Raw genomic sequence first — 16,248 nt, forward strand, 5'->3', positions numbered from 1 at the left:
AGACCAAGTATCCTAGGAAAGGAAGAGATTGACATTCAAACAGACATTTCTCCATTTTGGCATAAAGTTGATTGTCACGAAGTCTCTGAAGAACCATGCGGACATGCTGGCGGTGTTCTTCTAGGTTGGCAGAAAAAATCAGGATATCGTCCAGATACACAACAACACAGGAATATAAGAGATCACGAAAAATTTCATTAACAAAGTCTTGGAAGACGGCAGGGGCGTTGCACAGGCCAAAGGGCATGACCAGATACTCAAAGTGTCCATCTCTAGTGTTAAATGCCGTTTTCCATTCATCCCCCTCTCTGATGCGGATGAGATTATAAGCACCTCTTAAGTCCAGTTTGGTAAAGATGTGGGCACCTTGGAGGCGATCAAAGAGTTCAGAGATGAGAGGTAGGGGGTAGCGGTTCTTTACCGTGATTTCATTAAGACCGCGGTAGTCAATGCAAGGACGTAGGGAGCCATCTTTTTTGGACACAAAGAAAAAACCGGCTCCGGCAGGAGAGGAGGATTTGCGGATAAAGCCCTTTTTTAAATTTTCCTGGATGTACTCAGACATAGCAAGAGTCTCTGGGGCAGAGAGAGGATAAATTCTGCCCCGGGGTGGAGTAGTGCCCGGGAGGAGGTCAATAGGACAGTCATAAGGCCTGTGAGGAGGTAGAGTCTCAGCTTGTTTTTTGCAAAAAACATCCGCAAAGTCCATATAGGCCTTAGGGAGACCGGTTACAGGGGGAACCACAGGGTCACGGCAAGGAGTACTGGTAACCGGTTTAAGGCAGTTCTTGAAACAAGAGGGGCCCCAACTCTTGATCTCCCCTGTGGACCAATCCAGGGTTGGGGAATGGTGTTGAATCCAGGGTAGTCCAAGGAGAATTTCGGAAGTGCAATTGGAGAGGACCAAAAACTAAATTTTTTCGTGGTGAGGTCTGATGCACATTAGGAGGGGTTCCGTGCGGTAACGCACGGCACAGTCCAATCTTTCATTGTTAACGCAATTGATGTAGAGAGGTCTGGCGAGACTGGTCACTGGGATGTTGAACCTGTTGATGAGCGAGGCCAAAATAAAGTTTCCTGCAGATCCGGAGTCCAAGAAGGCCTTAGTGGAGAAGGAGAAGGTAGAGGCAGATATCCGCACAGGCACAGTAAGACGTGGAGAAGCAGAGTTGACATCAAGGACTGTTTCACCTTTGTGCGGAGTCAGCGTACGTCTTTCCAGGCGGGGAGGACGGATAGGACAATCCTTCAGGAAGTGTTCGGTACCGGCACAGTACAGGCAGAGATTCTCCATGCGGCGTCGTGTCCTCTCTTGAGGTGTCAGGCGAGACCGGTCAACTTGCATAGCCTCCACGGCGGAAGGCACAGGAACGGATTGCAGAGGACCAGAGGAGAGAGGAGCCGGGGAGAAAAAACGCCTCGTGCGAACAAAGTCCATATCCTGGCGGAGCTCCTGACGCCTTTCGGAAAAACGCATGTCAATGCGAGTGGCTAGATGAATGAGTTCATGTAGGTTAGCAGGAATTTCTCGTGCGGCCAGAACATCTTTAATGTTGCTGGATAGGCCTTTTTTAAAGGTCGCACAGAGGGCCTCATTATTCCAGGAAAGTTCTGAAGCAAGAGTACGGAATTGCACGGCGTACTCGCCAACGGAAGAATTACCCTGGACCAGGTTCAGCAGGGCAGTCTCAGCAGAAGAGGCTCGGGCAGGTTCCTCAAAGACACTTCGAATTTCCGAGAAGAAGGAGTGTACAGAGGCAGTGACGGGGTCATTGCGGTCCCAGAGCGGTGTGGCCCATGACAGAGCTTTTCCAGACAGAAGGCTGACTACGAAAGCCACCTTAGACCTTTCAGTAGGAAACTGGTCCGACATCATCTCCAAGTGCAGGGAACATTGCGAAAGAAAGCCACGGCAAAACTTAGAGTCCCCATCAAATTTATCTGGCAAGGATAGTCGTAGGCCTGAGGCGGCCACTCGCTGCGGAGGAGATGCAGGAGCTGGCGGAGGAGATGATTGCTGAAGCTGTGGTAGTAGCTGCTGTAGCATCACGGTCAGTTGAGACAGCTGGTGGCCTTGTTGCGCTATCTGTTGTGACTGCTGGGCGACCACCGTGGTGAGGTCGGCGACAACTGGCAGAGGAACTTCAGCGGGATCCATGGCCGGATCTACTGTCACGATGCCGGCTGGCAGGAGGTGGATCCTCTGTGCCAGAGAGGGATTGGCGTGGACCGTGCTAGTGGACCGGTTCTAAGTCACTACTGGTATTCACCAGAGCCCGCCGCAAAGCGGGATGGTCTTGCTGCGGCGGTAGTGACCAGGTCGTATCCACTAGCAACGGCTCAACCTCTCTGACTGCTGAAGATAGGCGCGGTACAAGGGAGTAGACAGAAGCAAGGTCGGACGTAGCAGAAGGTCGGGGCAGGCAGCAAGGATCGTAGTCAGGGGCAATGGCAGGAGGTCTGGAACACAGGCTAGGAACACACAAGGGAACGCTTTCACTGGCACAATGGCAACAAGATCCGGCGAGGGAGTGCAGGGGAAGTGAGGTATACATAGGGAGTGCACAGGTGAACACACTGATTAGAACCACTGCGCCAATCAGCGGCGCAGTGGCCCTTTAAATCGCAGAGACCCGGCGCGCGCGCCCTAGGGAGCGGGGCCGCGCGCGCCGGGACAGGACCGACGGAGAGCGAGTCAGGTACGGGAGCCGGGGTGCGCATCGCGAGCGGGCGCCACCCGCATCGCGAATCGCATCCCGGCTGGAGGCGGTATCGCAGCGCACCCGGTCAGTGGATCTGACCGGGGCGCTGCGGGAGCGAGAGTGTAGCGAGCGCTCCGGGGAGGAGCGGGAACCCGGAGCGCTCGGCGTAACAGCGGCAGCCTATGTAAGCCGCAGAGCGACACAATGAGAGAGTCTGGAGGTGGCGGCAGTGTATGTAGGCCACAGAGCGGCACTATGACAGAGCCTGGAGGTGGCAGCAGCATATTTAGGACACAGAGCGGCACAATGACAGAGCCTAAAGGTGGCAGCAGCCTATGTAGGCCTCAGAGGGGCACAATAAGAGAGCTTGGAGGCGGTGGCAGCATATGCAGGCTGCAGCGCAGCACAATGATAGAGCCTTCACCCGGCTTCCAAGTGCGATCGGCTTCATCATCATCATCGAGTTGTGTCTGCACGTCAGTGATGTCATCCTCAAGTTCCTCAACGGTATTTGTTTAAGGAGCCTGAACGTTCGCAACACCACCTCCCACGTCACTCTCCTCATCACTACTTGCCTGCCTAGTGGAGGATGTTTCCTCCACATCTTGGGTGGTCAGTAGCTGCTGACTGTCTTCTAGTTGATTGCCCTCGCTGTATAGTGGATCTGAGCCCACAGCATACAATACTTCTCTGCGTGAGGGAACAGCATAGGACAGAGGCAATTGGAGGACAGGGTCTGCTCCTGGGCCATGCCAACTGAGGGTTGTGTCTGAGGAACCCACAGACTGTTGACATCGGATGTCACTTGGGGTGAAGTGGATGACCGAGTTAACCAGTCAATGATGGCTGCTGAATTGTTGGTCGAGATAAGACTGCTAGCTGACACCGGGAGGTCAGACCTCTCGCTGTGACTCCTGCCGCTACATCCTCTGCCTGTGCCTAATAAATTCAGGCCTCTGCCACTCTTCTGTGCATGGCCTGGCACTTCTCTGCCTGACATACTTGAAGAACAGTACGATTGCACCAGAAAGAAGTGTGGTGAGGGTGTTGGAAGGGCAGATGTTATTAACCCGTTGTGTTACCTAATTCACCACCCGAGGTATAGCCAATGATTCCTAGGCCAGACGCGGGGCAAAAAAAAATAAATCACTCCGATGCAAGGTTATGGAACAACAGCTTTTTACTAAGGCAGACAAGGTGTTACAGTCTATACAGCTCAGTTCAGTTCTGGGGAGGTGCAGGGCAATTTTTTCGCCCTGGGGTTTCTAGCTACACCCCTGATCACACATACTCCTCAGGTCCTCACTCAAGCTGTACCTCAGCTACAACTAACTAGGCTAGCTTCTACCAGCTAGGTCTGGAAGCAATTTAGAGATCCCATTGGCCAGATAAGTCACCTGTTCACCTTCCTCCCCTTGACAACAAAGGTCCTTAGTAACAATTAAGTGATTTAAAGGAACAATAACATTAATACATCATACAACATTATATTAACTCATACATAACTTTTTTATGGTGGAGAGAGTTCTGAGGAGTGCAGGGCCAGGGGACATTAACCCCTTAAGGACGCAGCCCTTTTTCACCTTAAGGACTGAGCCCTTTTTCGCAATTCTGACCACCATCACTTTACGAATTAATAACGCGAAAACGCTTTTACCGAATATTCTGATTCTGAGATTTTTTTCCCGTGACATATTCTACTTTATTTTGGTGGTAACTTTTCAGCGTTACTTGCATCCTTTTTTGGTGAAAAATCCCAAAATTTCATGGGCATGCTGGGAGTTGCAGTTTGGCCTTCCTAGTGGTTGCCACAGTAAAGATCGTTTTACTTTCACTTTTAATTCCCCCCCCCCCCCACCGACGATTCCCTACCTGATCCAGTATCCAGCAGGCTCCAGCGAAGATCCCGGGTCCCCAGGCATCTTCTCCTGCAGGTACGGCCTCCATCTTCTTCCCAGATCCCCTCGACATCCAGGGGCGGGCAGAACAGGGGGTACTGCGCTGCCATTTGTCAGAACTCCGTTCTGACTAATGGCAGGGGATAGGAGGAGATCACAGCTCTGCGACCTCACTCCTATCCCTTAGGCTGATCGGGGCTGTTGCTGACAACTCCAATCAGCCCTATTTTCCGAGTGATAGGGTCACCAGAGACCAGATCAGCCCGGAATTGGAGAAAATCGCATGTCTGAATTGACATGCGATTTTCTCCAATCGCTGACATGGGGGGATGGGGGGGTCTCAGGACCCCCCTGGGCGATGTGCCGGGGTGCCTGCTGAATGATTTCAGCAGGCATCCGGCTCCGGTCCCCAACCGGCTAGCGGTGGGGACCGGATTTCCCACGGGCGTATGGATATGCCCTGTGTCCTTAAGGACTCGGAATGCAGGGCGTATCCATACGCCCTGTGTCCTGAAGAGGTTAAAGGAGATGTCCGGCACAGACTTTTTCTATTCCATCCTGCCTGGGCTGCAATATGTTTCCCCAGAGCTCCGCAGCAGCTGATCGGTCGACCTGTTTACTTCCTTTAGCCAGGTACGTCACATGGCGCTTCAGCCTATCACGGGCCGAGGCGGGACATTGCTGCGGCCGGTGATAGGCTGAAGTGCAGTACCGGGGTAAAGGAAGTAGGAAGCAGACAGCCCAGCCGACCGATCAGCTGTTGCGGAGCTCCGGCGAAACATATAGAGGTAAGTGGAAGTTTGTTTTGTCTTTTTTTGCAGCCCAGGCATTATGGAATAGAAAAAGTCTGCGCCGGACATCTCCTTTAACTGAATCTGCCCGATAGGACTGGAAGGGGTACTGAAGGGCACCTTCTGTACTGGGCTACCACATAAAGAGTAACAATCTTACTTTACTTGCTTTTACACTTACTGCCCCTATTAGCTCTAACAAAAAAAAAAAACAAAAAAAAAAAAAGGTAGAACTGCGGAGTGCGTATATTTTTCACTTTTTACAGTAATACACCAAAGTACAGTTGCAACAGAAAAAAGCGCTCTCTTGCTCTCTGAACTCTGCCTGCTCGCTCTATGATTGCTTGCAGTCTTTGAATGGGGAGTCATAGTGCTTCCTGTGATGATCTCAATTGGTAGACTATGAAACAACTTCTGAAATCTCCCTGCAGTGATGCTGGCTTAAGATCAATGGATTTCCCCTGTATTGATCTCTTTATTGTCAGTAATAGTAACACTTATTAGAGACCACACAGTGCCTACTTTCTCTAGCCAGAACAAATGCAGGCTTGAGGTGAATCGATTCGCTGTTAGACAGTTCTCTATTGTCATTCAGTAACTGTCTCTGCTCTCTAAGCAAAATGCACGTCTTCTGTAATGGCTGCCGAATATAATAAGGCTGTGACATCACAGGGTTGGCTGGCTGCTGATCGGCTGCATGCCTCCATGGGATTCAGGGTGATCCCGCTTACCCGCATTCCCAGAGTTCCTTGCCCCACGTGCTCACACGTGTAGCTGCCATTTTAGCTCCCCAGCCCACACAAAATGTAGTAAATTAAGCGATTTGTTAAGACGAAGCGTGACGAAATTCGGATAAGCTCAGAATCGAATTTTTCTTGAAATTTGGAACACATTCGACTTCACTTCGCTCATCTCTAATTAGATACACACTTTAAATAGATACACACGAATATATATATATATATATATATATATATATATACACACACACACACACACACACACACACACACACACACACATATATATACATGCACAAATAGGCACATTATATATACATATACAGGAGAATACAGCAGTACACTGCTAGCACAAAGATACAGATAAGACATGAAATACTATGTTGCTACACTGTAAAAAATGAGGTACTTAGCTCACGATTTGGCGGCCAAATCATTTGGACCATCCCACCACATTAAGGTGACCTCATTGGGACGGACCCTACACTGTGAATATGCCTCTGTGCAATCAGTTAGCAGGCTTGCAAGGTCTGCAACATCCAACACCTTATACAACACCTAATAGAGGTGGGTGGGGTGTCCAGGAGCCCGAGGAGTGCTATATGGCCTACTTAAATCTCCGTCTCACACCAGAAGTGGTGTCCTCTCTCTGAGGAAAGTGCTGACCCCGTTTAACTAGGCACAGGCCTCTCACCTCAGCCAAGCCAAAAAACCCTGCTCTGTACTGACGAGGGGCAAACACCCAAAAACAGCTGTCTGCAGATGGGTCCTCTTTCCTTCTGGAGAGAGTTCTGGCTTGGCCTAAATCCCAATCAGTTCTGAGACTTCTTAACTAGAGCCTGAGCTGTTTGCGGGACACACTACCTTTGAAGGTGGTGCGATAAGCTGATTTGCATATTTAAAACACACACAATCACTTTGAGACCTCCAGTTAGTCACCATCTTCTATAGCCTTAACTGGGCTCTGCCCTGCTTACATTCACCATGTTATAGAGCCTTTCCCCCGCTCACACCCGAACGGTGCTCTCTCCTCACCCATCCCCTCCAACGACAGCAGTCAAAGAGTTATATCTTAAAAAGGACATGTCCGGAGCGCACTTTTCTCATTTTATCCCGTCCGGGCTGCAAAATAAAAGGAAAAAAACTCTCCCTTACCTGCCAACGAGCCCCTGGAGCTCCGGTACAGGTCTTCGGTCCCCAGGCTGTATTCTTCTTACTTCCTGTTAGCCCGGCACGTCACACGGAGCTTCAGCCTAACAGGAAGTAAGAAGAATACAGCCCGGGGACCGAACACCTGTACCGGAGCTCTGGGGGCTCGTTGGCAGGTAAGAGAAAGTTTGTTTTCTTTTATTTTGCAGCCCGGACCGGATAAAATGAGAAAAGTGCACACCGGACATGTCCTATAAGTAGCACAGCAGGCAGATTTGTTTTAGTCCAGGCCCCTGACTGTCCTATCGACAACCATGAGGATGGTCCCTATACCACACTAAAGTGCATGGGCATCAATACAGACAAAATAAACCAAACTGTAAAGGTTGGGAAACAAGTAAGGAACATGTGATGTCCCAGTACGGGATATGTATCTCATAGTCCTATCAGCTTGATTCCCTGCACAGCCCCAGGGCTGACCTGCATTGTACCTCTATAATCTGCATAATTGTATTTTATGTGTTAAAGGACCTTTGATATGGTCACATGGTTATTGATCACATGATAATGGTTGTCACATGTTTTGTTACCCAGAGAGCACCAGATAACCCACAGCTAGCCTATGGGCTCCTTGCTCAGCCCCCCTTTATAAAAGAGGGGGAGGTACTACAATCTCTCTCTTCCACCACACTTTCTGCTGAGGTCAAGTCCAGTCCAGACATCTCAGAGCCAGTGCCCAGCACACCGGGAGGCCTCAAGCCTAAGTTACAGCCAAAACTCAGTAAGTCAAGTCATCTCTGTTTGCTGTCACTATCCTCAGTCAAGTCTATTATAGTCAGCGTGGCTGTCCTAAAGTCTGTCTAAGTCACTGCAATTCCCAGCAAGCTGCGAGGTTCCCTGTGTTACTGGTCACCTCTCTGGGATCCTGGCCTAGCTGTAAAGACTGTACCATCTGTCTACCTCAGTAAAGCTACCGTTAACCCTGACCTGGCCTTGGACTCTTATTTGCCCTGCCTAACTAGGACTAGCGGTGCTACAGTTTGGGTTGTTATCGGTAAAACCACACCCTGGCATCACCAAAATGTAGGGGTTAATATCTTCCCCTGGGCTGTAAGATCTGCCCCATACACCTTATCACACCCAGTGTCACACCACAAACATAACAGAACTATTACAAAGCTACAAACAGATACACCTGGCAGGATATAGCACACTAACAAACAGTTCAAGAACCCAGGATCAAGATTAAATGGCAGATATGAACAAAACTACATATGAGGATAAGTATGCAGCAGACAAAACCATGCAGGGGATGAACAGGTTAACTGAGTGTCAGAACACTAAACGGGTCTGGAAATGAGGAGAACTGTTCACACTGGACTAGAAACACTGGTCACCCTAGTCCAATACAATAATAGCAAAGCACACACATAGCAATAACTCCAAAATGGACTCCTTGATATCTGTTCCACACTGTTGAGTGTGCTGCTACCAGCCAAGGAGGAAACAAATAAAAATACATGAAACACGGGCATAGACCAACATACTGCTAGACAGACAGATTAGCACAAAGCTTGCAACAGGATACTATCCTAGGAGTTCCAGGATCCAACAAGGTCAAGCAGGACTGATACAAAAATGCATAGTGTGGGCATGGACAAAGATTCACAAAACAGAATACAATCTGAACACTGGTCTAAACACTATGCAATGCAAAAATACTAAAACCTGTCAAGGTACTAGACAAAGCTGGATAAAAATCTAGATATAAAAAAAATAGACAGGACAGATAATTATGGTCAAACTCAGGAAACACAAAGCAGAACAAACAATACAAGAATACTAAAACCAGACAAAAGGTACGAGAACAAGGCAAGCTACAATCTATATTAAATAACTAGGACATGGAGCCATGGCTAACGCAAGACATTAGTGCACACACATCGCAAAATGAAGAAAACCTGGCCTGGTTAACAGGTACAATTGCCAGCCCAGAGCAGCACCTGAAGAGGCCTTATATACCATATTCGATCTGAAGAAAACAGATTATTCAGCAAGGGATGGAGAGTGGATCAAATCTGGATGTTGAGGAGGTGGAGGAGGATGAGTAAGCAGAACCTGAGAAGTTTTAGATGGAATAGATAGTTATCACAGAAAGGGATAGAGGGGGAGGCCGACACTCAACATGATAATGACAATGGCAGTATCAAAGTGAGCATACCAACAGTCCTCCCGTGAAGTATTATAATTCTTGATAAGGCACTTTTTAGGGTGTGTTCACACGGAGTAATTCAAGAGGAATTTACTCGAGTAATTCCTCTTGAATTCTCCGCTCCAAATTAATGCAATTCTCCTCTGCCCATTGACTAATGTTTTTTTCTGCTGTCCTGTTCACACATCAGAAATTCTGCTAGCGGAATTCCGACACTGAATTATTTTCCGCTTGAAGAAAGAACGTGTTCATTCTTCAAGCGGAATCAGCTGGCAGAAATCAATAGAAGTCAATGGTTAAAAAAAATAAAAAATTCTGCCTGACAGTTTTCGAGTCATGTTTTCAGTCATGTGCAATATTCTTACCAGTTACTGTTTGATATCTGTACTGCTTATTGAGTCTATGTAGCTTAGCATTGACCATATGTGATACATATATTCATTGTTTGCTACCTGCATAGAGGTCAAAGGTTTTTTTCTCAAGTTTTTTTTAAATAAAAATTCTATTTTTGATATCCCTGCTGCAACTTTATTAGGTAGGTGCTTTTATTTGATGTTTTCACATAGCAGTTTTACCATTTCTTTACTATGCCTTAGGGATATGGGGATAAACACGTCTTTCGGCACTCTGATTTTGGTTTGGTGTAACATAGCACATTGCAAACCCAGTTCATCAGTAAGCTCTTCTCCCACACATACTATATATAGTACATTACTAGGCAAATCCAGCAGAGTGGCTGCCTGCTCAACCCAGTGCACTTTTTCCAGCACTATGTCATAGCAGAAGACTATCCTGTGCTGGGCAACTAAGGGAGGAAGTACCTGTATGTGTACTACTGGCAAACAGCCCAGCTTTGGTCCTGCCCCTTGATTAGATTAACCCTTCAAAGGTTGGAATCTCTAACAACCAGATTGAGATATATATCTATACTCTCTCTCGCTCTGTAAAACGCAACATGTGTGTGCGCACACGCGCATGTATGCATGTGTGTATGTTCCACATAAACTTTCAAACGGCTAAAGATATTAACATGAAACTAGGCACACGTTACTTATATGTCAACAACAAACATAGGATAGGTGATTTAACCCTTACTCACCCCCATTTGCCAGGGGTGGGGCTTATGTTTAAAGTCCCATACAAGTCAATGGGAAATATATGTTACTGCATAACTTCCAAACGCCTGGAGATATTTCGATAATACTAGGTTACTGATATGTCCACTAAAAATATAGGATATTTAATTTAACCCTTAACTACCCCCATTTGTGAGGGTCAGGGTTTTTGTTTAAAGTCCCATGCAAATCAATGGGAAATGTATGTTCCCACATAACTTCCGTACGGCTGGAGATATTTCAATAACTGGTACACATATTACGGGTCGGGATAGGAGGACCGGGATATGACAATATATGAGGATGGGATATGAAGTCAAAAGCTTCCTCCTTTGTTTATTTTCCTCCCCAACAAGGATTAGGAAGGAAAACCGGGCAACGCAGGGTACTCAGATAGATCTAATTATTATTTACTAGCTATCGAAGACAGCAGGTACACGTTAAATGATTTGCCTCAATTGCATATGTCACACAAATTATATATATATATATATATATATATATATATATATATATATATATATATATATAATCTCTTTATCTTAACTTTTTTATTAGAATAAATAATAATAATGTGAGGAACATTATTTATTCTAATAAGTTAAGTTATATATATATTTGTGTGACATATGCAATAGAGACTGTTCGTCCCTCTTAGGGTGGATTCGTTATTTGGATTACCTCAGCATATGTCATTGGGCCGTAAGGTAGTAGTTTAGTTTACCACAAATATTACTGCACCATTAAAATAAAAAAGACACAAACACACAAGTAAGCCAGCAGATACATTTTTTAATTTTTGTTCACTTTTATCTTCGTGTCTCGCATAATAGCAGCACAGATTTAGCAGACTTCTTTGCCTCGTCCAAAAGATGGGAAACCTTCTTCTCAGTCTAGGGGAAAACAAAATGACTAATAATGTTAGTAGGCCAGCCTATGCAATTACCAAACATTTATGGGACAGTTTAAAATTACTAAAGATGTTAAATTTTATCAGTCGCACTGATGATAAACAAAAACAACAGCAGCATGGTCTAACATCACTACAAAATCCAAAGTAGAAAAGGTTTTTAAATGGGAGTTCATGAAGAAAAAAAAAAAAAAAAATGGCAGCAGTGAAATTACTGCAAACTGTAAATTCAGAGACATTTTTTGCAATGTTTCACAACTGCTGCATTACCTGACTTTTAAATTCTTCATCCTTGATCTCTTTGAGGTTGATTAGAACATTGAAATAAGCTCCAAATACGCCGGTCTTTAAAGCTTTAGCTGCCACCTAAGTTAAAAAGATAATTAGAAACTCTGCCCCTTGTGGGATGAAATCTTTGACTCTTATTCTGTTAGTAGCATATTCATTGCTAATACTCTTCAGATTCTCCTCTTATCATTAGTGCCTGGGTCTATTGGTTTTCAGAAAAGGAATAGTTTGTTATTGTTTGTTGGCTGCCCAGGAAATGATCCTCGGCTACAGGTGTAGTACCCACACTACAACACTGTTAGAGTGGCAACAGGAGATTGCAGCATGAATTAATTGGGATGTCTAAAACCTTAAGGTGTTTGGGGTACGTGGCTCACATTTTAGGACTCCAGACCCTATTTGGTCAATGACCCCATTTAACTCATGTTGACCCTCTTCCACTAAAACCCTCTCTCCCCCCCCCCCCCCCCCTCTCTCTTTCCCTTCCTAACACCATGTTTTTCTTTTCTCTTCTTGCTCTCTGTGCTTCTGGGTTGGTCCTTTTCCATTTTGGGAGGCATTTATTTTAATTCCTCTGCCACGCTTCCTACTGGGTCCTGACAGAGTGGTTCTTTAAGCTCTACCTGCTCCTCTTCCACTATGCTTTATGGGCGAGATTAAAAAACCTGTGTAGAGGAAGAGTGGTGCAGTTGCCCATAGCAACCAGATTGCTTTAATTTTTCAGAGGCCCTTCTAAAGGTTTTTTTCTAGAGTGCATGGATTTGACAAAAACACACAAAACAAACCACAAAAGCAATTACAGCACCTACACTTAAGTCTAAGTTCACAACAGGTTTTGCCTATAAGTTCATCAAAGCGGATACATCAGGGTAGGGCCAAAGTTGAGGTTGTCTTGGACACAAAATTCTTAAGGGGGGGGGGGGGGGGTGCAAAATGATAAAATACAGGCTGTGCAGAAACCAGAAAAAAAGAGGGGGTGAACCAACACATGTCCATGTGAGCAGCGATGCATATATTGTATTCATGGCTGCTCACTACTGTACAGCAGCAGGGAAGTCAGCAATAAACATGTGTCCCTGCTTTTGTAAGTGGCATGAAAACAGTATAGCGCCAATCACGTTGAGGCTGCCACATCTGTAAAACCTGTACGAGCATAGTGCTCCAATGCAGGATAGACAGCCAGCCAAAGCAAAGCTAATGTAACACAAGCAACAGGGCTGACCGCTCTACTCCCAGAACTCATTCATTACATTTATAGAAAGTGTATTATTACTATTATTTAGACGAAGTCACAAGGCAACTAACGTACTAAAATCTCTCTGTATTGTTACAAACCATCCAATGGGTTCAGGTTAGGGGGCATAACATTTCATTTTCTCTGGGTGCTGGTAACTCATGCAATGCCACTAGTTAAGCAGATACACCAAGAAATGTTTCTGATGTAATCCTCTAAAGGGCCCAGGTAGTGTCCCACCAGACCAATACTGCACATTATGATATTTAGTTGGAGTACCCAAGAATCAGTGGACACATTCACCAAAACATTTCAAAGAGTTCTGCCAAAACCTAAGCTTGCTGCTGGCTGGATGGATGCCAAGTGATTTGATCATAGCAATTCCCTCTCTCCCCTTCCCCTAATAATCTGTTGGAGGGAGATTTAAATGGACTCCTGCAAGGGACAATGGAACAAATAAAACTACAGCTATTTTTTTTTTCTCAGGGGTGTTTTAGTATATTAAGAGGCTTTGTACATAGCAACCAGAATTGCTTTATCTGTACTAGTTTTATCAAGTCCCTCACACAGTAGACTTACCCTCCCCCAGTTACAAAAAAAAATATAAAAAAGGCATAAAATTAAATATGAAACAAACATTTACATCCATTAGTCTCCTCTCTAGGGCATTGCTGCTCAAAATATTATTGCATAAAAAAAATTAATAATAATATATATATATATATATATATATATATATATATATATATACACATATACACACATATACACATACACACACACTTTAGTCCTTTATTTGAATCTGTGCCGCCCCTTTAATTTCCAATTCGATACATCTCAGGACACATGCTGGATGCCATGCAATACTAGGCCATATAACAGCAGTTATTTTTGTACCCTAAACCCCAAAAGTTTTGTTTTACATAAAAATGCTCTCTGGCAAAAAAAAAAAAAATATAAAAAAAGTATAGTAATGCTTTTATCTGTGTTCGTCCAATATATTTTATGCCACATCAGTACCTGCAAGTCTGATAAACATGATGTATTGCCATGTTTTGCAAGTTCCACCAGTGGCTTCCACAAAGTGTTTATTTTCTCAGCCAGACTTAGGGGAACACCCACTGCCTCCTTCAAGCCATTCTGTAAAGCCTGGAAACGCCTGTTGGGGAGAGAAAAACCCTCCACATGTGACAAAACTATCATATAGTTAAAGGGGTTCTCCAGGGAACTAAACCCATAGCCCATCCTTTCCCTCTCATCAACCTATTTAGTTGTCTAAAGATTGTTCATTAGCTATATGGAGCAGTTTCTTCTGAGTTGTCACTTACATGTAGGAAATGAGTGAAAGAAGTCATCCAGCCGTCCACCTTTTCTCTGGCCATGTACCTCTCTGAAATAAGCCACACCCACCTGATAGAACAGAAACCAGGTGGGCTCTTTCTGTCTAGGGGGCCCGGCTTCAGCTCTGAACAGAGCTTTAGTGTGCGATTGGCTGAATCAGCACACATTTTCCTCCTCTCTCTCCACTAAGGAATCATAAAATCACTGTGTTCCCAGCGCCTCTGTCTGGTAGTGTTTAGTAAGCATATGACTTGATCTTTAAAAGGTTTTATACTGTGTAGAAAGCTGGCAGGTGTGTGTAGCCTCAGCCAATCACACACTGGGGTTCTCTGCTGTTCACAGCAGGGAGAGAGTTGCTAGGAGCTGGTGGCAGTCAGAGCAAAGCTGCAATGACTGCTGGAAAATAGTATTAATAGTATCATTCTGCAAGGGGAGGGAAGGATGACTAAGATTAAGCAGCCAGAGAAGACCACAGGAGTCATGCATATAGGGCAGGGTGGTTTACAGGAAACATATCCAAGGTAGTGTGGTTGCTTTGGAGTATTATATATTACATTATACATATACAGCTTTAGACACAAGAATTAAAGCCAAGCTGCAGTGTACTGTTAACCTAGACTTTACTGTGTAAAGATGCACCAGGTTTTGAAACAGCCTGAGTCATTGTAAAGCATTTTTAGACTGTACTCTAGAGAAATATATATATTTATTATATGTATAAAGCTCCAAAACCACCACACTACCTGGATATGTTCCCTGTAAATCATCCTACATGATATGCATGGCTTATTTGGCCCCTGTTGTCTTCTCTGCCATTCGTCCCTTCCCTACCCTACATCTCCCAAGAATCACTGCAGCTCTGCTCTGCCAGCCCCCACTTTCCTGCTCTGAGCAACAGAGAGAGGTTCAGTGTCTGATTGGCTAAGGCTGCACACACCTCAGTTTTCAGCACTAGAGAGCATGACTCATCATTGCAGGGCAGAAATGACAAGGTCTGTGCCTCTCAGAAGGGTGGGGGCTGTTTTCAGGGAGGGATTTGGACAGAGACCGAGTGGATTGCTGGATGAGGTAATTCCCTCGCTTTATACATGCAAGTGACAACCAAAGAGGGGAAACTGCTCTATTTATCTAATGAATGGAAATTCGACAATTGAATAGGATGATGAGAGGGAAAGCATGGGCTATGGGTTAAGTTCTCCAGAGTACCCCCGTAAACAGTAGACATGTTTAACATACCTTTTAGGGCATTTAACAGCAAAATACTGGTGACTAAGGTGGTCCTATTCATAGTAAGCGACACCTTCGGAGTAGTAGGCTACTAAATTTTATTGGGGCTCAAGCTCAAACTTTAATTTTCACATGTTGATGATGGCACGTATTATCACAGTGTATATTATAACACCAACACGTTTCCAGTAGTAAAAATTTTAACTCACTTCTGTTGTTCATCTTCAGTGTTTTTGGGGAGCTTGAGAGCAGCCTGTAGATAATGACACAGATGTAGAAAATGGAAAAAGTAATATAAATGTAAGGGCAAAGCAGCGAGAACTATGGCCCGAGGGGGGGGGGAGAGATACAGTCAAAGGTAGCAAGGCTGAAGGGATTGCTCTAAGCAAACAAAATAAAAAAATTTAAGAAATGTTACCATATAGCTTCCAAATGCATTGGAGTCTGAATCTACAAGAGCCAGCAAATGATCAATTGCATTATGGAAAGGAGGGATCAACTCTCTCATCACTCCATCCAGAGACTCATATTGGCGTTTTCCATAAGTCATCTGTCCCACCATACATCCAAGTGCTGCTCCCTACAACGAGAAGCCAGAAGTGCAGTATATTGTAATTGATGAATTTTCACATCATTTGAGA

General features: G+C 45.2%; 1 protein-coding gene across 6 annotated transcripts in view; it reads right to left on the minus strand.

The window, feature by feature from the left end:
• Nucleotides 1-11,382: 11,382 nt before the first annotated feature.
• FTCD (formimidoyltransferase cyclodeaminase) overlaps nt 11,383-16,248 on the minus strand; it is a 31,117-nt gene continuing 26,251 nt past the window's right edge. For all 6 annotated transcript variants that reach the window (XM_056534048.1, XM_056534049.1, XM_056534052.1 and 3 more), the window contains exons 10-14: nt 16,026-16,187; nt 15,817-15,860; nt 14,060-14,198; nt 11,788-11,883; nt 11,383-11,500 (exon numbers count right to left, since the gene is read on the minus strand). In XM_056534048.1, coding sequence (XP_056390023.1) covers nt 11,417-11,500; nt 11,788-11,883; nt 14,060-14,198; nt 15,817-15,860; nt 16,026-16,187 — 525 coding nt within the window. In that variant the 3' untranslated portion in view covers nt 11,383-11,416. The remainder of the gene's footprint in view (nt 11,501-11,787; nt 11,884-14,059; nt 14,199-15,816; nt 15,861-16,025; nt 16,188-16,248) is intronic.

The sequence above is a fragment of the Hyla sarda genome, chromosome 8 (genome assembly GCF_029499605.1).
Source record: "Hyla sarda isolate aHylSar1 chromosome 8, aHylSar1.hap1, whole genome shotgun sequence".
In the NCBI taxonomy this organism is placed as follows: Eukaryota; Metazoa; Chordata; class Amphibia; order Anura; family Hylidae; genus Hyla; species Hyla sarda.